The 25,916-nt window shown below is 37.3% G+C and overlaps 1 protein-coding gene across 4 annotated transcripts; it reads left to right on the top strand.

The window, feature by feature from the left end:
- The first annotated feature begins 10,342 nt into the window (after positions 1-10,342).
- Positions 10,343-25,503, top strand: LOC107806046 (uncharacterized). Of its 4 annotated transcripts, none has more exons than XM_016630158.2 (10): positions 10,343-10,771; positions 12,642-12,685; positions 12,974-13,106; positions 15,692-15,815; positions 17,098-17,687; positions 17,988-18,270; positions 22,613-22,883; positions 23,010-23,093; positions 23,308-23,763; positions 25,050-25,503. In XM_016630158.2, the coding sequence occupies exons 1-10, from the start codon at positions 10,591-10,593 to the stop codon at positions 25,380-25,382; spliced, it is 2,499 nt and encodes an 832-aa protein (XP_016485644.1). In that variant the 5' UTR covers positions 10,343-10,590; the 3' UTR covers positions 25,383-25,503. The 4 variants fall into 4 exon arrangements, with proteins under 4 accessions (XP_016485644.1, XP_016485642.1, XP_075096606.1 ...); XM_016630156.2 differs by having other exon boundaries at positions 15,686-15,815; XM_075240505.1 differs by having other exon boundaries at positions 10,351-10,771; positions 17,101-17,687.
- Positions 25,504-25,916: the final 413 nt, after the last annotated feature.

Genomic DNA, 25,916 nt, shown 5'->3' with positions numbered 1-25,916 from the left:
TGAGTACACAAGCCTGAACTCAGAGAATTCAATCATGAAACAACAACAAAAAACGATCCAAAACCATGATTAGAACCACGGACGACAACAGAAACCTTGACTCGGCATCGCAAATCTTGAATCGAACACGAAGTCAACTCCAAATTTCAGTCGAATTCCATTTTTCGCGACTGAAAATCGAATTTGAAAGAGGAGATGAAAATCTTCTGTCCGAAAATCTCCTCAATTTTTTGTCAACTCTTACTTGTCTCCAAAATCGCTAGAACTTCATCCTCTATTCCATTTTATTCCCTCTGTTCTCTGTCTGTATGTGAAAGAGATCGGGATTTCAGGGGGTAACGGCTGGGGTAGGGGGGTTCGAAGAAGATGAAGTTTCAGGGTGGGGGTCGTGTATGTAACAACTGATCTCTCTAGGTTAGCCGCTCCTCTAGGTTTGTGAGATGAAGATCAGAGGGTTTGTTTCTAGGTTGGGATTTTTGAGAAGATGATCTTCAGGGGGTGGGGGTCTTGTGTTATCAGCGGCGGATCTTGTTTTTTTGTTTTGTTGCTGCCTTGTTGAGGTTTTTTCAATGGGAAGAAGAAGATAATGCCTAAGTCTTTTTTGTAAAGAAAACGCTGATTCCCTAAAGTCTAGGTTGTGTATTAGGCGTTAGAGTTCTCTCATCTTTGCCATGGAAAGAAGCTTGTCTTCTTTTTGGAGATCAAGACCGATCGGGGAGGGGGGGTCCCTATGTTTGTGGTTTTCAGAAGATGAAATTCAAAGGGGGTCCCCCGATCTGATGAAAAGTGGTGCTATTTTATTAGGGGTCTAGGGTCTTAGAGTCTAGGTATTTTGTAGGGTTTTTTAGGTTAAGGGGTATGAGCCTAGGAATTATGGGTTAGGTCCGAACATTAGGCTTAAAAATGGGTTGTTTGAGCCCAAAATATTATTATATCTCCGTGAACAAGACTAAAATACAACCTTATTTACTAATTAATCCTACTTAAATAAAATAATTATTAAAATAAGACTAACCGTTAAAACAAATCTATTTTTTGGTATTTTTCAAGATTAAAATGATTGCAAAATATTAATAAAACTATTTTTTTGTAATTTTTATTTTCTTGTAATAAAATAAAGTAAAAGAGTCAAAATTAGTTGAAATAGCGTTATTAAGCCTAAACTAAATATTTACATGCTAAAATATAAAAAATCTTGGGGAGGGTAAAAAATCACATGTCTACAAACACTACGGGTAGAATGACTAGAAGTCCCTCTCCACTCTAATCGAGGCAAGCCCGGAAGGCTAAGGTCACAGTCTTGGCATGACAGTCCAAGACAGCGCGGTAAGGTGATAACCTGTCCATCCCCCATATAACATCGAAATCAACCATGTCCAGAAGTAACAAATCTACCTCCGATCACAACTATACATGAACGATGGACTCGATCTACCACAATAGAATCACCCACCGGTGTAAACACATATACAAGAGCAATGTGACCCATATCACCACAAGTATAACAAGCCCTCGGATGCTGTGACTGCTGACCCTGACGACCTGAATGACCACCCCGAAAATTCTGGAGCGGCGGTGCACTAATAGGAGTTGGTAGTGCACTGTAGGACTACTGATCAGAATATTGCATATGAGAACCACGGCCACCTGAAGCTCCGTGAGAAACCTGAAGTGTTGACTGAAAAGGCCTAGAATGATGGCCTCTACCATACAGATCCCCGCCTCCAAACGAGGCGCCACTGAATCTGCCTGAATGACGAGGCCTCTTGTCAGACCCTTGACCACCTCCCTGCGATAGAACCATCTCAACTCTCCTGGCCACATTGGCCGCCTCCTGAAAAGAAATCTCACTCCCCGTCTCCTTGGCCATATGAAGTCGAATAGGCTGAATGAGTCCCTCAATAAACCTCTTCACACTCTCTCTCTCCGTGGGAAGTATAAATAGAGCATGACGGACCAAATCAATAAAACTGGTCTCGTACTGAGTAACAGTCATAGAACCCTGATGGAGACACTCAAACTGCCTCCGGTAGATCTCTCTCTGAGTGACAGGAAGAAACTTCTCCAAAAAAAGCTGAGAAAACTGATCCCAAGTCAAAGCTGGTGACCCAACTGGTCTAGCCAAACAATAATCTCTCCACCAAGTCTTGGCAGATCAAAGCGAAAAGTAGCAAAGTCGACCCCATTGGTCTCCACTATCCCCATGTTCCTGAGAACCTCGTGACAGCTATCCAAATAATCTTGGGGATCCTCAAAAAATGCACCGCTAAAAGTGGAAGTGAAGAGCTTGGTGAACCTGTCCAATCTCCACAAAGCATCGGCAGACATAGCTCCTCCATCACCGATCTGAGCTACCACACCCGGCTGAACTTCTCCAACTAGCTGAGCTACTGGAGTCTGAAACTGGGGAGCCATCTGCTCCGGAGTGCGAGTAGCAGGAGTTTGGGCTCCTTCTCCAGCCTGAGAGACGGCTCGTGCTACAGGAAGCAAGTCTGCCCGGGTGACACTCTCCATAAAGCCCACTAGACAGACCAGAGCATCCTAGAGTACTGGGTAGCAATGAACCCCTCTAGGACCTAAGCTGGGCCCACCAGAACTGCCTGGGTCGGAACCTCATCATGAAACTCAACCTGAGGCTCTGCTACTAGTGCTGCTGCTCAGGGCTGAGCTCTGCCCCTACCTCGGCCTTTAGTACGGCCTTGCCCTCGTCCTCTACCCCTCATGGGAGCTGTTGTTGGGGGCTCGGGCTGCTGATCAGTGGAAGAGGAAGCGCGTGTTCTCTCCATCTGCGAAAGAACAGAGTAAAAATTTAATTAGCATTGAGAAACCAAACTGCACGACAGGAAAGATTATATGTGAATGTTTTCCCAACTCTGTAGCCTCTGGAGGATAAATACAAACGTCTTTGTACCGATCCCTCAAACTCTACTAAGGTTGTCTGTGAATTGTGAGACCTATGTAACCTAGAGCTCTGATACCAACTTGTCACGACCCGAATTTCCCACCCTCGGGAGTCGTGATGACGCCTACTAGTGAAAGCTAGGCCAGCCAATCGTTTGAACAATTTACTTTTTCCCATTTTTAATCCTTAATCAATTAGGAACCAACAGTTTATAATAGCGGAATTTAAACAAGCGGAAGAAACAAATAAAATCATTTAAATATTTCCAATACAACTTCTTAAACAAAAACTACCCAAAACTAGTGTCACAATTTCACAGACGGTCTAGGAAACTACAAACAAGGTCCGAAAAATAAATGTGACACTGTTTCTAAAATACATAAATAAAACAGGATGAAAGGATAGAGGGAGACGCTAGGGCCTGCGGATGCCTGCAGGACTACCTTGGATCTTCGTATGGACTGAAGGCAGCCACCCCAAGTTAAGGTCCAAAAGCTATTGCACTAGGATCTGCACATAGTGCAGAGTGTAGTATCAACACAACCGACCCCATGTGCTGGCAAGTGCCTAGCCTAACCTCGGCGAAGTAGTGACGAGGCAAGGACCAGACTGCCAAATAAACCTGTGCAGTTAAATCATGTATAATGGAAAATAAAAACAGGAATGTACAGCTAAGCATGGGAGGGGGAAACATGCTGCGGGGAAACATCAAATGATAACAGAAGGACAACAGGTAAATATAAGTAACACCATATCTCAAGTATCAACAAGAATCAGAAATCAAACAAGTGCACGGCATCACCCTTCGTGGTTTTACTCTCGTCCTCACCATAAGAATCAATATAAACTAAACAGCATCACCCTTCATGCTTTTACTCTCGTCCTCACCATAAGAATCAATATAATCGGCACGGAATTGTACATCGTGCGGCACGACATCACCCTTCGTGCTTTTACACTCTTTCTCAAAAAATCATACACAGCATCACCTTTCGTGCTTTAACACTCCCTCACCAAAATAATGCATAGCATCACCCTTTGTGCTTTAACACTCTTCCTCACCCAAACAAAAATCTCAAGCAATCGGGGCAAGTAAATAAATGAAATCACAATAAAATCTCGGCAAGGGAACAATAGTACAACAATCAAATTCTGGCAAGGGAACAATATCAAAAACATCCACATCCCAACAAAGGAGATAACATTGAAAGCAACAACATCCCGGCAAAGGAGATAATATTGAAAGCAACAACATCCCGGCAAGGGAGACAATATAATAATCCTCTTCTTTTTTTAGACACTTACTTCACAACTCACTTCACAACTTGAGCTAATGCTCTATAAGGTTCAATTGCCAATTTTACTTCCACAATTCATTATACAACTTGAGCCAACGCTCTTTAATACTCAAATACCACTATTACTTCCACAAACTTTACTCAACAATAGAAATCATCACAAAAGACATGAACAATACAAACAGAGTCATAATAATCATAATGTAAGACTCGCGGGCATGCTTGACACCAACGTATAGATACTCATCACCATGCCTATAAGTCGTACTCAACAAATAACACATAGCAAATAGGAGACAACTCCTAATCCCTCAAGCTAAGGTTAGACCAAACACTTACCACAATGCCATGAACACAATTCAAGTCTCAACTATCGTTTTACCTCTTAATTCCACCACCAATTCGCTCGTATCTAGCCATAAGTTACTTAACTATATCAATAAATGCTAATGAATCAATTCCAATGCATGAAAATAGGTTTTCTAAATTTTTTTCCAAATAGTCAAAAATCGCCCCCGGGCCCACATGGTCAAAATTTGAGGTTCGAACCAAAACCCGATTACCCATTCCCCCACGAACCCAAATATATAATTTGTTTTGAAATCAGACCTCAAATCAAGGTCCAAATCCCCAAAATTTGAAAAGCCTAGGTTCTACCCAAAATACCCAATTTCTCCCCATGAAAACCTTTGATTTGAGTTGAAATCACAAGAAAAGATGTTAAAGATTGAAGAAAACGAGTTAGCAATGACTTACAATCGATTTGGAAGAGTACTTGTCTTTGAAAAATTGCCCAAGAGTGTTTTTGGTTTTGAAAATGAGAGATTTTCGGCTAAGTTATAATTTGCACGGGTGCAAATATCGCATTTGCAAAGTCAGGTTCGCAAATGCGGCCCAGGCTTCGCAAATGCGAAGGTAGGCCAAATCCTGCTGTCTTCGCAATTGCGAACAATTGTTCGCATTTACGGTCCTTGTTTAAGTCGCATTTGCGACATAAGCCTCGCAAATGCGAGGGTTCCTGCCCCAGCCCATCATCGCAATTACGATGGGTCTTTCGCAAATGTGAGCTTGCAATTACGAGCCAGGCTTCGCAATTGCGAAGCCTGCAGACCTGCAACACACAACAATTAAAAATCTGAAACTTTCTAAGTTCAAAACACTCTATGGCCTATCCAAAACTCACCCGAGCCCTCGGGGCTCCAAACCAAACATGCACACTAACCCAAAAACATCATACGGGCTTGTTCGTGCAATCAAATCATGAAAATAACATGTAAAACTATGAATTAAACCTCAAAACTCATCATTTTCATCAAGAACACTTAAAGTTCATAACTCTTCAACCGGAGGTCCAAATCACGTCAAATAAACTCCATTTTCCCCAAATTTCACAGTTATCATTTAAATACTTTAACAAGATTGTATCGGGCGCAGGAACCAAAATACGGGCCTGATACCAATAATTTCGAACATTAATTCTTTTTTTTAGTTCATAAATAATTCAACAAAACAATTTCTTTCAAAAATTGATTTCTAAGGCTTGGGACCTCATAATTCATTTTCGGGCATATGCCCAAGTCTCATATTTTACTGCGGATCTCTCGGGATCGTCGGAACACAGATCCGGGTCCGTTTGCTCAAAATATTGACCAAAGTTAACCATACTCAAATTTTAACTCTAGAATTTTCTATTTCTCATATTTCACATTAAAGCTTTCCGGATATACGTCCGGACCACACATGTAAATTGAAGTGAGGTAAAAAGGAGGTTTTAAGGCCTCGAAACACAGAATTTGTTTCTAAAATAAGTGATGACCTTTCGAGTCATCGCAGTTATATCTTTCTTCGTGAAATTGCTCTGTGCTCTAAACTATGTAATTCTATTCCTTTATGTGATCAGTTTCGTGTCTCTAAGCATGTTTCTCTCTAATTTGTTTGTATGTAATTTTAGTAGAAAAGCATGTTTATGGGGGTGGTCGGGTCTCTAGGAGAATGAAGAGTGGGTTTGAAGATCTTGTCGTGTTAGTTTTGTACGATCTAAACTATTGGTATATTTAACACTTTATGGGCTATGTTAAAATAATTTTCCAGACTAATTTCTTGTGGATTGAATACTTCATTGTGTTTCCTTATGAATTGCATATCTGAAAACCTCTTGTGCTAGTTGATCCCTTGTTAGTTTATCATCGAAGGAATACGACTATAGGTCTGTTAAACCATAAGTGTATACGATCCTGCGAAGGCTATGTGTTTCTCTGTACTGATAGAACCTACTTATTCGATTTCATGTATTGCAATTCATCAAGTTATGCGCCCTATGAATTTGAAAGTTTGGATTCGAATGTTGAAGACCATTTCGTTGCTGGGCTACCAGGCTTTAGTTTAGGCTTTCAGGAAAGATCAAGTCTTACCTATTTATACTACATATGAAACTTATTTAACCCCTAATCACGTTTTAACTTAATTAGTGGTCATATATAATTTACTAATTATATACAAATTAATTTTAAATGGGTATCCCTTAACTGTTGCCTTTTAATTTAGTAAATCCTCCAATCACAATAATTTTTTCCTCTTTCTTTCTTTAAAATCAACACTCTTCCTACGAGTTTTTTTCTTCTAAATCTCGTATTTTTCTCTAACAATGGTGAAAAAGGGGATAATTTTTTTATCTAACTGAATTTTTCCATGGTTGGAGTTTGGATCTTTTCTGGGCTTTCCCTTTTCTTGTTGGCGTTCCGATGGCGGGCTAGCAGCAGATGGATATTAATTATTTGGCTCGATTGTTCAAATTGAAATTGTCAATAAATAAATCTTGAAGGTGTTTAACTCTCCACCATCATTAAAAAGATTTGAAGCTTTGAATTCAAATTTGGAGTTTTCAAAAAATATTATTGTTTGGATTGGGTGTTATTGCAAAAAGTTGTGAATATTTTATGGTGCTTCTATCTCGATTTTGAGGGTATCTAGTGAATTTCAGATTTGATTTTGGCTATAGTTTCAGACTAAAATTCGAAAAAGAACACATGACATACAATATACATATAAATTTGTATTAAAGTTGTATAGTAATTATATGAAATTTGTATGAAAACTCTATTTCGTTGTATTTTATTTGTAGTTGTAATTTTTTTTGAAGTTGCATGAAAGTTGAAAATTAATTGTATATTGTTTGAAATTTATATTTAAGTTATAAATACTATCTTTTTACATAAAATTGTTGATATGTATCAAAATTATATTAAGAGATGAAGTTTTAATTGGAATTTCAGAGAGGAAGAAGAACACACTACAAATAGAATATATACAAATCATATACAAAATACATAGAAAATACATATTGTGCAAATTTTATATGAAAGTTGTATTTAAGTTATATGATATTGTAGTTGTATTTAATTGCATAAGGACGATGTATGCAAGTTGTAGATAAGTTGTATACTATATAATTAGTTGTATGAAATTTTTCTATAGCATGTATGTTATCAAAATTTGTATTAAATTTGTCTAAAAATTATTTTTAATTTGTTATAAAATTACTTTATCTTAGATCTTGGGCGGATAGCGGGAATCGAATCCGCATCTTCTCCTTGGCAAAGAGAAATTTTACCATTCGACTATATCCGCATTTTTTTATTCTTGATACACAATATGTACCCACATATATGATATAATCGAATTTTTTTGTGTGCAGTACCGGGACACATATTCTCTTCGGAACTATTCCAATTACTTTTTTATTTAGTTGTATTCTTTTTATTCAAGAAGTTTGACCCTCTTCTAATTTTTTTGTTTTCTTTATTTGATATGCGTTTTCTTTGGGGACTTAGATTCCAATTTAATGTGTGTCACAATCGAGAAAAATTACTAAAAGAATTGATATTGGTTTCTATTTAGGAAAAGGAGGCAAAGAGGGAGGAGAGTTGAATTAATTATGGCTTAAAATAGGTAACGCACAACTTGAAGGAGTCTTATTTGAATGGAAGAAAAATTTGGCGACCCGACCCGACCCTAACCAATACCCATATACATATATTAAAAATAGTACTAAAAGTGAATCATATACCCGAAATACATGATACTTGTATTTTTCTTTTTCTTTTCGAGGTTTTCATTAAAATTAACAGCAATATTGTTTCAAGAGCTCTCTGATTATCCAATATTTTTTTTTGGTCAAAATCTCATGCAAAATACTCAAAAAATATTATATGCAAAATACTCTAAATTATTTATGCCAGATACATAGTAGGGGTGTGTGTGTATTATGCCTTTTCCAAATAATTTTTCTTTATTTGGAGTATTTTGCATGTGATTATGACAAAAAAAAAAAGTAGTAATAATCAGAGAGCTCTTGATCTAATGCAAATCTTAAAAAGAGAAATAAAAAATAGAAGTATCGTGTATTTTGAGGGAATGATTCAATTTTTCGTATTATTTTGATTTATGTATATGAGCACTAGGTTAATCCATTCCTATTCTAATTTAGTTATTATTTATTAGACTAAAAAAATATATGGAATAAATGCTATTGGAAGATCGTATCTTTCGTCACTAATTTTTGTGTTATTTAGTGAAAGTTTTATGATTTTTTTGTGTGAGACAACATAGTTATATGACTTTGGTGAAAAAAGTCACAGTTATATGTTTATTTCTGAAATTTACTCTTTAATAGACATATTGACAGCATAAAATGCTCAATAGGAGTTGTGAATTGAATTGGCCTAATATCATATTTAATTAGGACTTTTTTGTAATATACGAGATTTTAAACTTATTTATCCGATTTGTCTAAGTTTTTCTATTTACAGAAAGTAACTAAAGTTTTTTTACAAAATATATACAAATTCGGTCAAAATCTACAATTTAAATATAATTTTTTTTGCATAGAATTCAGTCAAAAACTACAATTTACACAAAATTTATATACAACTTGTATATAATTATGTTAGTTGTAGATATTTTGTATACAGTTTTACACTCGACATACAAAATATATACAATTTATTTATGTATTTTTTTCGAGTTTCATTATGAAATTCCAACCAAAACCACGTCGAATTTTCACCAAACTCTCTCAAAATTGAAATATAAACTCTAAATGATATTCTAAATCATTTGCAACAACACCCAATCCAAACAAAAATAATTTTGTAAATTCGAATTCAAAGCTTTTAAGCTTTTTAATGGCTATCAATGAAGTTAAGCTCATGTATACACGACCAACTTCAGTTTAGTTTCAATTACACCATCAATTAGTTTCTGTTTAGTTCCAAACGCCACAATTGTTAATAATTTATTGTTTATTCATCTTAAAATAGTTATGGTAACTCATTTGTATTGGTGCTTCATGTATGTATTCTATGGCTTTTAACCAGTTGCATCATTCTTCTTCACCATTCTTCAAATCTCCGAGCATATTCTTCTGCAAAAGCCAAATCGAAGGGAAACAGGGAGAGAAATATTTATACGGAGAAGGAGAATAAAGAAGAATAAAGTCTAAAATGGGTGAGATTGGAGTCTAATATATTAATTTGTATATAAATGGTAAATTGTACTATATGCTAATGTAATTAAGTAATAACCTCTCTATAAGGGGTAAATAAGTTTATAATGTAGTATAAATTGATAAAAATGCCAATTTAATATTTCAGACTATACTTGTACTACGTCAAAGTTGGGAACTACAACATTATAAATGTCATTATGTATGGTACCTATCTAACTCCTAAAAATGAATGACGCGTAAAGAAAAAGTAGACTAGTTAGTAGTTAATTATCGTGAAAAAGTTCCTTGATACGCTACTTGAACAAAATTTTTCACTCATAATCCAATCGAAAATTTCAAAAGGACTATTATTATTCACATACCTTTTTAAAGATAAACTCTTTTAAAATATCCAAAAAATGTCTCAAAAAAAAGTCACACAATTAATACCAATATCAAAATAATAATATTAAAATCACATGAAATTACATTTTTATTTTGAGTATTAAATTTCAAACCTATTATCCAACAAATTTAGATTCCATTTAGATTTGTACAAAGAATAGAACCTATAATGAGCTCATACGGATGTACACATGGTACAATGAAATGAAGGATGCGGCAATAATTTGGCTATAACACTAAAATAAAACCCCTAATCGAAATGGCTAAAGTAAAAACCTTTTAAAAACCCTCACCTCTTCACTCCATGAGCCGTTCTCTGTAGTTTCCTTCTCCCCTTTTTACCGAATGCAAAACCCTAATAACATTCCCTAACACAAACTTCTCTGTTATTTTCAATCACAGTATAAAGAGTTCGATTATCTAATCAATTGCATTTAACAGCTAATTTCATTCACGTATATATTTTTCTAACATACTACATAGCGAAATCTTCTTCGGAGATGGTATCGGGTTCAAATTCAAAAGCAGATGGTGGGACTCATATTTTGTCTGCGGGCGTAAGAGAAATACTAGAATCTATTAAGGAAGTTGTTGGAAATCATTCTGATGCTGATATATATGTGGCTCTTAAAGAGACCAACATGGACCCTAATGAGACTGCTCAGAAATTGCTCAATCAAGGTCTTTATTCTATAACCCAATTTGTGCTTTTCTTGTTTTTATGCTTTTTAAACAGAGGAATGGATATAGAGGATGATTTTATTTTATGCTGCATTTTGTTGTATCAAAGTTATTAGAAGGGCTACAAGTAAGACTAACTATTTGGGTAACGCAAGGGTGTGGTCTCGTGGTCAATGAAGTGAGAGGAGAACCTTGAGGTCTCAGGTTTAAATCCTAGCGGGACAAAAGAGAAAAAATACTAGGTACCATGTGTTTAAGTCTTGGTGGAGAACAGTGGCGGAGGTAGAAGCCGAGCTACGCCAAACCCAGTAGCTTTTGCTCAAACAATGTATTTTGTGTTAAGAAATTTACTATATATGTATAGATATTAAATTTTGGAACCCAATCATTAGTAAGTGATTGGGTTCTTGGAGGGAAGCATGCCGAGTTTCTATTTGGAAACAGCCTCTGTACCCCAGGATAGGGGTAAGGTCTGCGTACACACTACCCTCCCCAGACCCCAAACCCATAATTTTAGAATCCTTGCTCCGCCTATGCTGGTCCGGTACCTATGCTGGTGGGAGGTAGCAGGTAGCATGATGGAATAGTAGTGCAAGCTTGCCTGGTGCTGTCATAGAAAAGCAAGAAAAATATTTGGTAGCCTGTTTAGTTTTTGCCCTGCAGGGATTTTGTTAGAGGCTGTTCTTGGATTCTGAATAATCCTTTGTGATAATGGCGCCAGGGCTTAATTCAAGTAGAAGTTGAGGGGCTTGTGGCTTAGGTCACAGGTTCAAGCCTTGCGCTATGCGAACTAAAGCCTGATATTTAAGTGGATAAGCATAGAGGGGTGGACCCATTATCTTAAGAGTTTCGAAGGCTGTGGTTGGTCCTAAGGGATGGCCCCAAATGGATTTCTCACAAAAAAATTCTTTATGATATTGGATAGGGAGTAGGGACTAGGTATTTAGTGCAAATACAAGGAAATATTTTCAACTACTCCCTTTGTTTCAATTTAGATGAGGTAGTTTGACTAGGCATGGAGTTTAAGAGAAAAGAGGGAGACTTTTGAAACTTGTGGTCTTAAAAACGTAAGGAGTAAAAGCTTTATGGGGCCATGGCATTTATGTGGTTATAAAAGCTTCTCATCAAGGGTAAAATAAAAAGTTTAAAGTTGAATTATTTCCAATTATAGATATGTGTCATTCATTTTGGAATGGACTAATAAGGAAAGTGTGTCATCTGAATTGAAACGGAGGGAGTATATGTTTCTGTAGTTAGAGCCTGCACCCACTGTCAATGTGGTTCATCTGCCACTGACTTCTTTTGGAAGTCTTGGACAGTGGGAAATGGAAGCTTTGTATTATTGGTATTATATTCGGGGAGGTTCTGTAACAAGTGTGCTCCCACCATTTTGCTAATTACTATACTTTTGTGCTGTTGATGTCAGGTTTCTGCAAGTAAGTTTTATAAATCATGGGCTGATGTAATTGAACATGCATACAAGTAGATGTGATGTTAGTTATAACAATTCTAGCACCAATCCGCGCATGCTATATGCAGTTATTATAGTTAACTTTTTCAATAAGATGGTTAAATTTTTTCCTTGGACTTTACATATGTAAAAGTTAATCCATAGTTAACACTTCTTCCTAGAACATTAGAAAGATGATATGCCCATGGATTATTATTACTCCATTAGATTTATTAATATTAGTTTTTCGGTTTTGATATTCTGGTGGATATTATTGAGACTGCTGCATTTTGGTGCTAGTTTTAGCTTTTGCAGTATCCTCCAATTTGGAACAATCTCTATTCGCAAGTAAAAATCCATCATCTTTCCCTTCATTCTCTGGTGTGAAGTGTACCTAATGCTTCAGTTTTTTGCATTCAGATCCATTTCACGAGGTGAAGCGAAGAAGAGACAGAAAGAAAGAGGTAAATAATTTAAGACTGTTCTGTGCTTCTAGTTCTTATGTGATGAGCTTGGCAGATTATTCCTGATGTCCATTGCAGTCAGACAGACATTTGATTTTTTTTGGGGTAGATCAGCCACTTCTATGCAAAACTCAAAGGAATTTACATGTTTCTTTCTCTTGTTTAAGTTGTTTTCTAGGAGTGATTATGCCGTCTAATTTATGTACAGTTGTTGACTAAATTATTTTAGTAATTTTACTCTAGTTTTTGTTCTTATTAAAACTGAAACTTTTCTCCGTCTTGCTTCAGAACCATGGGTATAGAAGTTCTACAGCTCCAGAAAATGGAAGTTATTCAGAGCATGGTACTCAGGAAATGAGGGTCAACACACATGTCAATCGTAACATCCGAAGAGGGAGCTACAGTCAAACTGCTTTACCTGGTAATTTGATCTTATGCCAGATTTCTTTTTCTTATGCTTTGTGGTACCTTATGGTCCTAGCAATCTCCTGGCGAGGTGCTGGTAGTGGGAGGTCTGCGAGCCTTTTGCAGTGTTTGAAAGCATCCAAAAGATTCTATATTTGTATAAATGTCATTTTATTGGTGTCTATTCGTGGATGAAAGCATTTGAAGTGCATCAGTTGTAAGAAGAAAGCTCTTCTTGTGCATGCTCGCTTTGTGTGGACAACCATGTTTCTATTGAGAACAGATAGGGTCATCAGGTGTAAGTACGCATAACATATATATGGGGGTGGTCTTTGCAATCCTATTCGTTAGTGCTTATAGTGGCAATATGTAATGGCTGGCTGATTTATATATTTTCTTAGTATTTTTCATTCTATCTATGTACCAAAAACTTATAACAATTTCCACTGATTGCAAATTTTTCTCATTTTCTCTCCTCAAGTAGCTGGAAAGTGGAGAAATTATATAAATACATGTGGGTAGCTGTTTAGAGTAGTCAGCTTATATTGGGTATTGTTGCATTGTCGCCTAGATTATGTCAGATGGGTATTGATGTCACTCAAATACTTCTTATTTCTGACGTGTGTATACTGTACTTTCTCTTCATATGTTTCTTATGTGTCTGTTCTCTCTTGTTAACAAATGGGTAATGATGTCAGTCTAATACTTCTTGTCTCTGACGTGTGTATTCTATACATTCTCTTCATATGTTTCTTATGTTAACAAAATGGTTAAATTCAACTCTTTTTGATTAGTAAATAAACCTAGTAATCATGAATTGCTCCGATAAAGAAAAGGGTGCATCAGTATCCTTACAAAACCCAGTCCCTAGCTGCTCTGATCAGTGAGCTGACACTGATATATTCAACTCTCCTGCTTACCCTGTATTTCATGTCAATTTCGCAGTTTTCTTAATTTTTGCTGAATATCATGCTCTTCTTAAAATACCAGTCAGTAATATCAGAAGTTTTAAGTGCAGAAAAGTGAGGCCAGTGGTGCTTAAGCGCAGAACTGAATTGAAGCACGCATTTCAGTAAAGAAAATGAAGAAACGTTGTGCGCGTGTGTGTGCACGCCTGTGTGCATGTATAATGCAAAGAGACAACAACAACAACGACCCAGTAAAATCCCACTAGTGGGGTCTGGGGAGGGTAGTGTGTACGCAGACCTTACCCCTACCCCGAGGAGTAGAGAGGTTGTTTCCTATGAGTATAATGCAAAGAGAAAAAACTGTAAATACAATGAGTTGTATGGACAAAAATAAAAATATGAATTCCATTTCAAAAAAGAGATAGAAACCTGATAATTGGAAAATAGAAAACATTTCAATTGTAAAGTACAGATTACTATACAATTTAAAGTTTTGGGGGAAATGGGTATTGGTGTAAATGATATAGAAGCAATGCTGAGATTTCTTAGATGGGCTAGAGACGTAGTGAAGGAAGATCCAGTTTATTTGTCTACTTTTTTTGGACCCTCAATTCCTTCTTGGTATTGATCTCTTTTTTAATTATACATACCTTATGACAACAACAACGACGACGACCCAGTGAGATCCCACAAGTAGGGTTTGGGGAAGGTAGTATGTACACAGACCTTACCCTTACTCCGAAGGAGTAGAGAGGCTGTTTCCGATAGACCCTCAGCTCAAGAAGACGAGAAAAGACAATATATCGGTATCATCAACCGAAACCATAGAAATAATAACATCATAGAACTAGAAAATAAATGAAAAGCAAAACAATAACCAGTAAATAAGGCCCGACACTATGAAAAACGGAAGAGTAGTGAGAACACAATATTAACCGCTAGCAGTCTAAGAGGGTGTTTGGATTGACTTATTTTAAGTGCTTATTGGTTTTAAGCACTTTTTTAATTTGTGTGGTGTTTGACAATGATAAAAAGTGCTTTAAAGTACTTACTTTTAGGCATAAAAAGTACAAAAATAAGCCAAAAGCCAAAAGTTGGTATTACCAACTTATGGCTTATAGCTTAAAAGCTACTTTTATAAGCCAATCTAAACACCCTCTAAGGCAAAATCCTATACTGGTACGAAGTGCCTCCTATCATACAACCCAATACCTTATGAAAAATAAAAAAAACAATTCTGATAATTTATTAGTTGAAATATATACGAGGTAAAACCATTCTCGGTTCTTTCCATAAAATTAACTACTTTTAATCGAAAACAAATTAGAAGTAAAAACTGTGTCAACAAAGTGCAGAGTGCAGACACAACAATGTAGTTTTGTAGTTCTTAATCAAATTTATGTGACTGGCTTTTATGATGAATTTTTAAGTTTTTCTTGATCATACATATTTTCCCATCACGCTACTGTTTCTTTTTATTTAATAATATTATCCATAACATTTCTTAACAATTAATCTTTCACTTCTTCAGCTACATTTCTTGCCTCAAGTGAGTCTTTTTGCTACAGCGCTATTGATAATTTCTCCTTTTCTTCAGTAATTTTCTGGTGATTCTGCAAAATACTTCTTCGTTTTTTTGGCTTTGATCCGTGAGTTAAGTTAAGAATTGATGGCCAATTGTCTCTAGATGCAGGACTTACCCGAGAATTCCGGGTTGTGCGAGATAATAGAGTTAGCCAAAATGGTAATAGCGGGATAAAGCCTGTCCAGACTTCTACATCCGCCGAACCAGTTGTTTCAAATACTTCTGCACAAAGGTACATTGTGCTGTCTTGTTTCTAATACTTTCTATACTTAGAGAGGCTGGCTGGTCAAAGTAAATTTAAATGAGGTACATTTGTTACTACATGATGTGTTGGTCAAATGTTCAATTTCCAAGTTATAAATGAGCTGTTTAATTAAAGTGTGGACCTTGAATTGATTGAATACTCAATATGTTTACTGTGGAAGTTGAGATAAGTTTCCTACAATGTGCATGACGAATATTTTGATGTTTGAGTCAAGTGGTGATTGAACTCTTATAGTAAAATAGGGATTTACTCTCCCCTTTCCCCCCTTGCCTTTTATTTTTATCTTCAATTTTTGAGGAACGGCTGTGGGGGCTAATGTGGCGATGTATACCTGCCAATTATGCTCATGTATGTTTAACGTGTGTGTGTCAGTTCTCCCTAATTCAATCTTCCGTAGAGAGGTGCATTTTAAATTTAACGAAAATCAATACTCCTCTCCCGATTAGGTATTGTTTTTCATTTGGGTCTATCTTGAAAATATACTCTTTTCATTTCATATTAAATGAGATTAATTTGAAAATTGAAGTTAACTAAATGATGTTTGGGATTAATATATTTTGAAATAATAGTCGAACAGGTAACATATACTAGTTGAAATGTGGGTTTTCACTATTGTTACCGCATTTGTAATGATTTCCTATCTATGTATTTGCTTAATTCTATTTTTGGTATTTTATCCTTCTACAATATGTGCTTTGCTTCAAAGACGCATGCATTTCATTTCTCGCTCATCCCTTATACATCAGGCCCTTGTCACGCTTTATGCTTTTGAAAACATTGTATTCTCTGGTATTATCCTGTTCTCCTACCTGAATTGGATGAATCTAGACACCTATGGTATAACTGCATATTTTTGTTGATTTTCAACCAAGATGAACTTGATTCCTACTTCTTTGGCTATTCATTATTCACATATCTTATAGTACCTTTAACTGTTACTGTACCGCGCTATTATCATAATCATCTTTTGTTTATTTACCTTTGAGCTTTACTTTGCTACCTATCTTTAAAGGGCAAACCTCCTAATTGAAGTTGTTTGATTCGAGAATGCCAATGCATTCCCTTTTGTCTTCTTGTGATCCATTTTTACTGCATTTGGTTGTACATTATTGTATAAGATGCGAGTCTGGGAATCTAGCTTGTTTTTATTTGATGCCCTTTGTTGTTTTGGTACGGGTTTCCCCCCTCTTTTGAGTAACTCACAACTTTTAACTAGTAGTGTGTATTTTTTTCTTGTTGGACTTTACAGCAGTTCAAAAGGGACCTCTGACAAAAAATTATCTACTGGGAGTCATTCATTTCAAGCTCCAAGTAGGAATTCTCAATATACACACTCCAATGATGCTAAATTAAGTGGCACTAATGGTCAAGGTTTGACTGGAGAAATTCAGGCATCAGTCTCACACTCTGCTTCACAGATGAGAGGAGTGAAGCAAAATGGTTCTCGGCCACATTCTATGACATCATCAAGCAATTCTGTCATTGGAGTTTATTCGTCCTTTTCAGATCCCGTTCATGTACCATCTCTTGATTCCAGACCGGCTGCAAAAGTTGGAGCTATTAAGCGTGAGGTTGGGGTGGTGGGTGCTCGTCGTCAGTCTGCTGAAACTTTTGCCAAGCCTTCATCTTCGCAAAGCAGGTCAATTTCGAACTTACACATGGAGCAGGCCCGACAGGATGGTGGTAACTCTAAAGGATCACTCAGACCTTTAAGTTCTCATTCTAGAAGCGACCAGAGTGCTGTATCTGATTCTCCTAAATCCAGCTTTCCAGTGAGCAGATCTTTCTCGGGAAATCAACATATTAATAGACAACATCAATCTGTGGGTCATCAGAAAAGTAGGCGCTTCAGTTTAATACTATGTATCTTTCCCTTTGTTTTTGTTCGAGTGATTGCTGCTATATTTTCAATTTGTTGGTGACATCCTTATAAAGAAACTGTCTTTCAATTCCAACTTATGTTTGTAGAAAGGGAAGAAGTAACCAGTAGAAGAAAGGGGGTTTTGGGGGGAGTTCCCTGAATGTTATCATGTAATTTAGTGTGTAAAATGGTTTCTAAATTGTGCTCTGCTTGGCTCATTTTGCTTGTGCTCTCATTTTCTAGATTAACCTTACTACATTCTGGTTGTCTTTGTATAGCTGTTCAGTGGAAGCCCAAGTTAAACCAGAAATCAAGCGTCAATAATCCAGGGGTCATTGGAAAACCTTCTCAAGCTTTAACCAATACGTCAGAAGACTTGGAAAAAGAAGGATCTCAGTTGCAAGATAAAATGTCAAGGCTAAACATCTCAGACAACGTGATCATAGCTGAGCATATTCGCGTTTCTGAGACTGACCGGTGTCGGCTGACTTTTGGCAGCTTTGGAGCTGAATTGAAACCTGCCAAGGATTTGGATGAAGAATCACAGACCGAGTCATCAAGGTTAGTGATGTATAAGTCTTACTAATCTATCCTGGTAATTTGCTTATTCCTGAAAACTCTGAACATGGGGGCTTTCAACACCTGCAGTATCCCTGCCTCCCAGCTATCAAACCATATGTAAGGAATGAAAGAGGGCTTTTACTTCAGTTAGGACCATTTTAACAGGCTAAATATTCATGGAACCTCTTGAGACAATTAGACATGATTAAGCAGTTGTACATGCATATTCAGCGCCGTAAATGTCAGAGTAATCAGTGGATAACCCCACCCCCAAATGAAAAATCAAAATATCAAATTCATCGGTTTGAAGGAATGGATAAGGTAATCATTTATCCCTATAAAAAGGAATGGAGAAGGCTATCATTTTAGTTAGCATGCAATTAACAGCCTAGATATTCCAGTGTAATCCCTTCTGACAGTATAGGCAGTATTAAACAGTCATACATGCATATTCAATTCCATAACCTCAAAGGTGTTGGGAGAAAAGAATACAGGAAGTTGGCTCCTTCTGCGTAAAATTCAAGATGTCATTACCTTTTAAAAAAATAACCATCTCCTTCTGCATAAAATTCATGATGTCACGGAAGCAAGTTTAGAATGGAGAACTTGCTCATTTCAAGCGCGAGCATTTCAAGGCAACATGTAAGATATTGGTGTTTTGAATATAATATTGAATTGTAGATAGGTTATGTAGCAAGGCACCAGCTTATTTGATACCTCCAAGACTACTATTTATATAGCCTTATCAAAAAAATGACTACCAGTTATATAAGTTAGGTTCTAGGTTGGGTTGCCAGAATGTAAGTGCCAAGTCAGGTAGGTAATGGAAAAAGATACTGCAATTCTTTCATGGTGGAAAAGATCAGATCTGTTGTTGGTGATGGATTCTAGGGGGATCATTAGGTTGTAGTGAGAAAATAAAATGAAGTCAGTGTGTTGTTTGTATGTTGGTGAACTTCGCAAATTTCTTATTGTTATTCTCTTTTTTTACTCCCTTTCAGTCTCGTTTCTTATAGATGACATTTCTTTATAATGTGTCCGGGCTAACTTGCACGCGTCTCGACTATTCAACCGTGTATCTGCTATCTCCTACCATCATAGGTACTGGCTAACTCTGCCATCGAGGCTTAGGCAGATGGAAAGAAATGATCTATTCTTTTTTTTTGTTTGTGTGGATCTGGTGGGATTTGAACTTTGGTCTCTAAGGTTTTCACCCACTTCATTAACCGCTAGGCCACACCCTTGGGTGCTATATAAGATGTTTGTTTTTTTGAAACTGGTAACTTTTCTATATTTCATATGTAGCAAAACAATACTTAGGTAGTACTGAAACCATATATACAAGAGACTCTAACTATCACTGACACTCTCTATATTGAATCTAAAACATCAATAATGGTGTTAGTATCGTTTGTGTAGATCTGATTACACCAAAAATACAACAGCAAAATAACGTTTAACTTGATCTTCTGCACTCCATTCTCCACATTCTCAAAACATTTGGAGTTTCTCTCTTTCCAAATTGTCCACTAAATGCAAGCAGGTATAATTCTCCATCTGGTCCTGTCCTTTGCCTGTAGTCCTTTGCAAGATGGTTAACTGTCTCTGCTGTTTCCCCACACAAAAAGCATCTAGAACATAAAATGAAACCTCTTTTCATCAAATTATCTTGTGTAAGGATTGCTTCCTTAGCCAGTAGCCACACAAAGCAAGCAACTTTGTGAGGAATTTTTGTTTTCCAGATGTGTTTCCAAGGCCAATTGGCTATCTGCTGGTTGGAGTAGTTCATCCTCTTGTAAGCTGCATTAACTTTGAATAAACCCTTACTGCTGCCTTGCCACCATAGTACATCTGCACCTACTTGTAATCCACTAAACTGATCTAGTGCACAGAAGAATTCAACCACTCTCTGTGCTTCCCAATCGTTGATATGTCTTCTAAAAATGATGTTCCATCCTTGAGGTGTCCACATCTCTGCTATAGTCCTTTGCTGGTGTAGAGCTAAATTGAAGACTTCTGGAAAAGCTACATCCAATCTGCCAACTTCATGCCAATTGTCCTTCCAAAAGCTAGTCTTATTCCCATCAAATACTTTGATCTTGGAATCATCCATCAACTCACTCCACAGTGTTCTAATGGATCTCCATAGACTATAACCTCATATGGTGTAGTGACCTCCTTAGTCATCCATTTGTCTACCTGTCCATATTTTGCTTTAATAATGTTTCTCCAAAGGAGTTGATTCTCCTTGTTGAGCCTCCACAACCATTTCATTCTAAGAGCTTTATAGCCTGTTTGGCCAAGCTTATTTTTGGCCAAAAGTACTTTTGGCCAAAAATTGAGGTGTTTGGCCAAGCTTCTGGAAGGAAAAAAAAGTGCTTTTGAGGAGAAGCAAAGCAGTTTTGGAGAAGCAGAAAAAAGTAGTTTCTCTCCGAAAGCACTTTTTTGAGAAGCACTTTGAGAAAAATACACTTAGAAGCAGTTTTTTAAAAGCTTGGCCAAACACTAATTGCTGCTCATAAATGCTTTTCAAACTAATTAGCCAAACACAAAATGTTTCCCCAAAGGAGTTGATTCTCCTTGTTGAGCCTCCACAACCATTTCATTCTAAGAGTTTTACTCTGAATCTTCAAGTTCTTGATCCCTAGCCCTCCAAGGTTCTTGCCAAAAGTGAGTGCTTTCCATTTCACCAGGTGGTAGCCCTTCCTTTCTTTGTTCCCATTCCATAAAAAATTCCTCCTGATGCTATCTAACCTATTGATGACCCCTGGTGGAATGGGGAACATGGACATCATATATGTTGGAAGTGCATCAAGAACTGAGTTGATAAGAGTCACTCTGCCACCTAGAGAAAGATGCTGGGTTTTTCCACCTGGCCGGTTTCTTTTCACACTTCTCTATAACATTGTTCCAAATCCCAATTGACTTAGATTTAGCTCCCAAAGGCATTCCAAGATAAATTGTTGGTAAAGCCCCTACTTCACCACCCAGAAACAACAGCTAACATATCCATGTTTGTGACTTCATTGATAGGGTAAAGAAAACTCTTCCTCCAATTGATATGCAAACCAGATATTCCTTCAAAAAGAACCAGAATCACCCTGAGGTGTTTCAGTTGATCTTCTTCAGCATCACAGAATATGAGGGTATCATCAGCATATTGTAAATGAGTCACTTCTAAACTATTATTGCCCCTTCTAGCTACTTCAAAACCTTTTATCCACCCATACTGATTGGCTGTTTCAATCATATTGTTAAGACTTTCCATAGCAATCACAAACAGAAAAGGTGATAAAGGATCACCTTGCCTTAGTCCCCTTTCTGCTTTGAAAAAACTTGTTGGGGAGCCAATTTATAAGAACTGAAAATCTGGCTGTTGACATGCAGAATTTAATCCAATTTATCCATTTCTGGTCAAAACCCATTCTTCCTAGCATGCTCAGGAGGAAATTCCAATTGACATGGTCATAAGCCTTTTCAATATCAAGTTTGCACAAGATACCAGGTTTCTTTTGTTTCAACTGCTTCATTGGCTACCATTACAGCATCCATGATCTGTCTACCTTTAATAAAAGCCATTTGTTGACAGTCCACCAATTGTGAAATTACCCTTTTTAGTCTCTCTGTCAAAACTTTGGAAAACAATTTGTAAATGCTACCTATCAAGCTGATAGGCCTGAAATCCCTTAGTTCCTTAGCACCTTTCTTCTTTGGAATGAGAACAATAAATGTTTCATTGAAGCTTCTTTCAAAAACTTCTTTGTCATAAAAGTTTTGAAAAGCTTTCATGATGTCATATTTCACTATCTCCCGGCATTTGATGAAGAACCCCATAGTAAAACCATTTGGGCCAGGGGCTTTATCTATTGCACATAGCTTCAAGCACCTAAGCACTTCATTCTCCTCAAAGTTACCCCGTAGAGCTTCCTTATCCTCAGTTAAAATAGGGCAATTGTCATAGTAGCATGCAGGTCTCCATTGAGTAGTTTCTTTGTACAACTTCTGATAGTATCAATAATTTCCTCTTCTATTCTAGCTGGCTCCTCTGTTAATTCTCCTTGTATCATTAGTTGGTTGTTTCCTTCCCCATTGTTTCATTTCCCAGTATGCCTTACCTCAACCATGGGATATATTGTTGCCTTGTTGGCCACTTTGTAGGGGCTAAGAGGAAAAGCAAACAAAGATTGTTAAGACTTTAGTAGAATTGCCCATAATTATTTGATGCTTCTCTTTTAAATTATTTTGTCATTCAATTGGAGACTACAACAGACTCTTTCTATTTTCCCCCTTGTTGAATTTTGAATGCCTGACTGATTCTGGAAATGATTTAATTTTGTGATAGACTGTCAGTTTTGGTTTCTGAGCCTTCCACTGATGAACCTGTTGGGAGCAAGCAATTAGATTTGGCTGATGATCGGGTTCAGAATCCAGGCCTGACTTCTCCTGGATCTGGTGTAATTTTAGATCAAAAGCTGGCAGATAATAGAGAGTCTTCAAGCCCCGAGGATTTGGGAAATTATACAGATGTTGGATTGGTTCAAGATAACAGAGCCTCTTATACCCCCTCGGAGTCGCAACAGCAGCAAGATGCTTCTAACTTATCAAGTTTCTCAGTGAGTTTCGTTCTCTTTGGTTAATGTTCTATGTGATTTGGTTGTGGCAGTGTTTCTAATGTTCTCTTTTAAATCTTTGATCATTTTCCTCTTATTCTTTTGCGCTTTTTGATGGGATGCAAGCAGACTTATGATCCCCAAACTGGGTATGATATACCATATTTTAGACCAGCAGTAGATGAAGCTCTTCATGGCCAGGGTGCCCAGGAGGTAAAGCGAATTTTCAAACTTTTTAGCAATCAATATGCATGCCTCTCTTCTTTCGAGGAACCAAATTGTTGTCCTGACTTCATGTCAGCATAGAGACATATCCCATCATATTATCATCACCCTGCTGGGTTTTATCTGAGTTCATAAATTGAATTGTACACTAGGTTGATATTGTTCTGTGATATTACAACTTCTAATGTTTTCTGAATTACAGGCCCTCAGTTCACATGCTGCAAATAGCATGCCTGCATCGACAATTCCAATGGTGCAGCAAGTACAACAGCACCAACCCATTGCCCAGATGTATCCCCAAGTTCATGTCTCCCATTTTGCTAATCTTATGCCATATCGCCATGTTTTCTCCCCTGTCTATGTTCCTCCAATGGCTATGCCTGGCTATTCCAGTAACCCTGCCTACCCCCACCCGCCGAATGGCAGCAACTACTTGCTGATGCCTGGAGGTGGCTCCCATCTTAGTGCAAACGGGCTCAAGTATGGAATCCAGCAGTTCAAGCCTGTCCCCACAGGCAGCGCATCAGGGTTTGGGAATTTTACTAGTCCAACTGGATATGCTATCAACACTCCTGGTGTAATTGGCAGTGCAACAGGTCTTGAAGATTCATCTCGGATGAAGTACAAGGATGGTAATCATTACGTTCCTAATCCCCAGGTGAATATCCAATTTTTCTTCTCTCTTTTATGATTCAATGGCAGTTTTTTAACGTATTGTCTGATATTTATGAATCACAACAATACCCAATCCATACTCTGGTTACTTGCCTTAAGGAAAAAAAATCAGTGCCATCATAGAGGTGTAAACGCCATATACATTATTGATTAGTTTTCTTTTCCTGCCAGCAAGTATTTTATTGTGATCCCGCTGACTTCTTTTCCATCCTGAGACCAACCTTCAAATGTCTGCAATCTCTTAATTGCACTACTATTTTGTACTTTGTAATCTTGTCTCTAATTTCTAGTTCTTAGGGAAGACTATCTCACATTTTATACACAAATAACCCTAAGTCTAGGAGAGAGTGAGGGAGTGGGGAAGGGAGAGAGTGTGCTGGACGGTGGACACTGGAAAATACAGAACAGATGTTTCTGGTGCTTTGGAAGAATGGAAGAGAAACCGATAGAGCCCACATGGACAAGAATCTATTAATTGAGCCCACATGGACAAGAATCTATTAATTAAGTCTAGGAGAGAGTGAGGGAGTGGGGAAGGGAGAGAGTGTGCTGGACGGTGGACACTGGAAAATACAGAACAGATGTTGTTTCTGGTGCTTTGGAAGAATGGAAGAGAAACCGATAGAGGCCACATGGACAAGAATCTATTAATTGAGCCTAGGTTGTCCTAGGTCGCCATACATCGTCTAAGCCGTCAAAGTTCCCTGGGTTCTAAATTATGGGTTGGCTTCATTTAAGTGGCTAAGCGTTTACAGCTAAGGCAGTGCACCAAAGGTTAAAAACAAACGATTAATTCATTTGGTCTTCTGCTAACTCAGAGGTTGGAGAATGTAGAACCAGGACATTTTCCTTCTTTCATATTGGAGAAGATTGTTGTGTGAAGTCTGTAGAGCATGACTTGTTGCTGTTAGACCCATAGATTAATTTTGTTTCAAAGTTCTGATTTTTCACAAACATTTTTCTAAGACCCGCTTATTTGATACTCCCTCCGGTCCACAATAAGTGGCCAATTTGCTTTTTATTTTTGGTCCAAAATAAGTGTCCATTTATATAATTAAGAAAAAATTCAATTTGTTTTTACAAAATTACCCTTATATCCCTAAAAAGTTTTCTTACTCACATTCAATATTTAACTAAGGGTAGTTTAGTCATACTAGGTATTTTTGTATAGAATTTAGTATTTTCTTAATGGGCGTGCTAAAAATAAATTGGTCACTTATTGTGGACTGGAGGGAGTATTGATATGGTCTTTGAACATTTGATTGACAGGCAGAGACGTCTGAAATGTGGATGAATCCAAGGGATATTTCTACTTTGCAGTCAGGATCATACTACAGCATGTCGGGGCAAACCCCTCATGCTACATATCTTCCGTCTCACAGTGGACATGCTTCTTTCAATGCAGCAGCTGCTGTACAGTCATCCCATATGCAGTATCCGGGCTTGTACCATCCTCCTCAGCCTACTGCAATGGCTAATCCTCATCATTTGGGCAGTGCCATGGCTGGTAATGTTGGTATGGCTGCAGCAGCTCCTGGAGCTCAAGTGGGTGCATACCAGCAACCTCAATTGGGTCATATGAATTGGACAGGAAACTTCTGAATGAATGAATGTCAGTTATTTTGGCCCTATCTTATGTGGGATGACTTTAGCTATAGGATTTTCATTTTCTTGTGGAATGAAAAGCACATAGTAATTTCTAAATCAATGCCTTCAATGTTAATATTTTCCTCTGCTTACTGTATTCACGGTCAGCGTTCTCTACCCCCCCCCCCCCCGGGTTTCTTTCATTTGGGGGTGCTGGTCCAATGCCGTGGCACTGGTGGAAGAAGGCTAGTTAACTATTACACAGGCTGCTATTAAATGCACACGCAAATTCAGTCCTTAATCAAATTCAAATTCTTGAGTTCTTATTTAGAATGCAAAATGAAGAGAAATTTTAAATGAATTCCTTCTCTGTGGTCATCTGAAACTCTGATTCCTGAGAATCAGTTAGCAACAATGAGAAATGGAAAAGAGAAAGGAAAAGGGAAAAACAGGATGTGAAAGGGTTGATTTATTGTATGACTAACTGATCTTTATTGAAGCCAAATCACTTGTTTGGTACGGGGGATAATTTCAGGATTAAATTTGAAA

This window comes from Nicotiana tabacum, chromosome 20 (assembly GCF_000715075.1).
Source record: "Nicotiana tabacum cultivar K326 chromosome 20, ASM71507v2, whole genome shotgun sequence".
NCBI classification, from domain to species: domain Eukaryota; kingdom Viridiplantae; phylum Streptophyta; class Magnoliopsida; order Solanales; family Solanaceae; genus Nicotiana; species Nicotiana tabacum.
The sequence above is the reverse complement of the archived record's forward strand: the minus strand, read 5'-3'. Positions and strand labels throughout refer to the sequence as shown.

Coding starts and splice junctions, on each gene's coding strand:
- LOC107806046 (XM_016630156.2), top strand. CDS start 10,591: ATGGTATCGGGTTCAAATTCAAAAGCAGATGGTGGGACTCATATTTTG. Junction 12,686..12,973: donor GAAGAGACAGAAAGAAAGAG/GTAAATAATTTA, acceptor GTCTTGCTTCAG/AACCATGGGTATAGAAGTTC. Junction 23,764..25,049: donor ATTACGTTCCTAATCCCCAG/GTGAATATCCAA, acceptor TTTGATTGACAG/GCAGAGACGTCTGAAATGTG.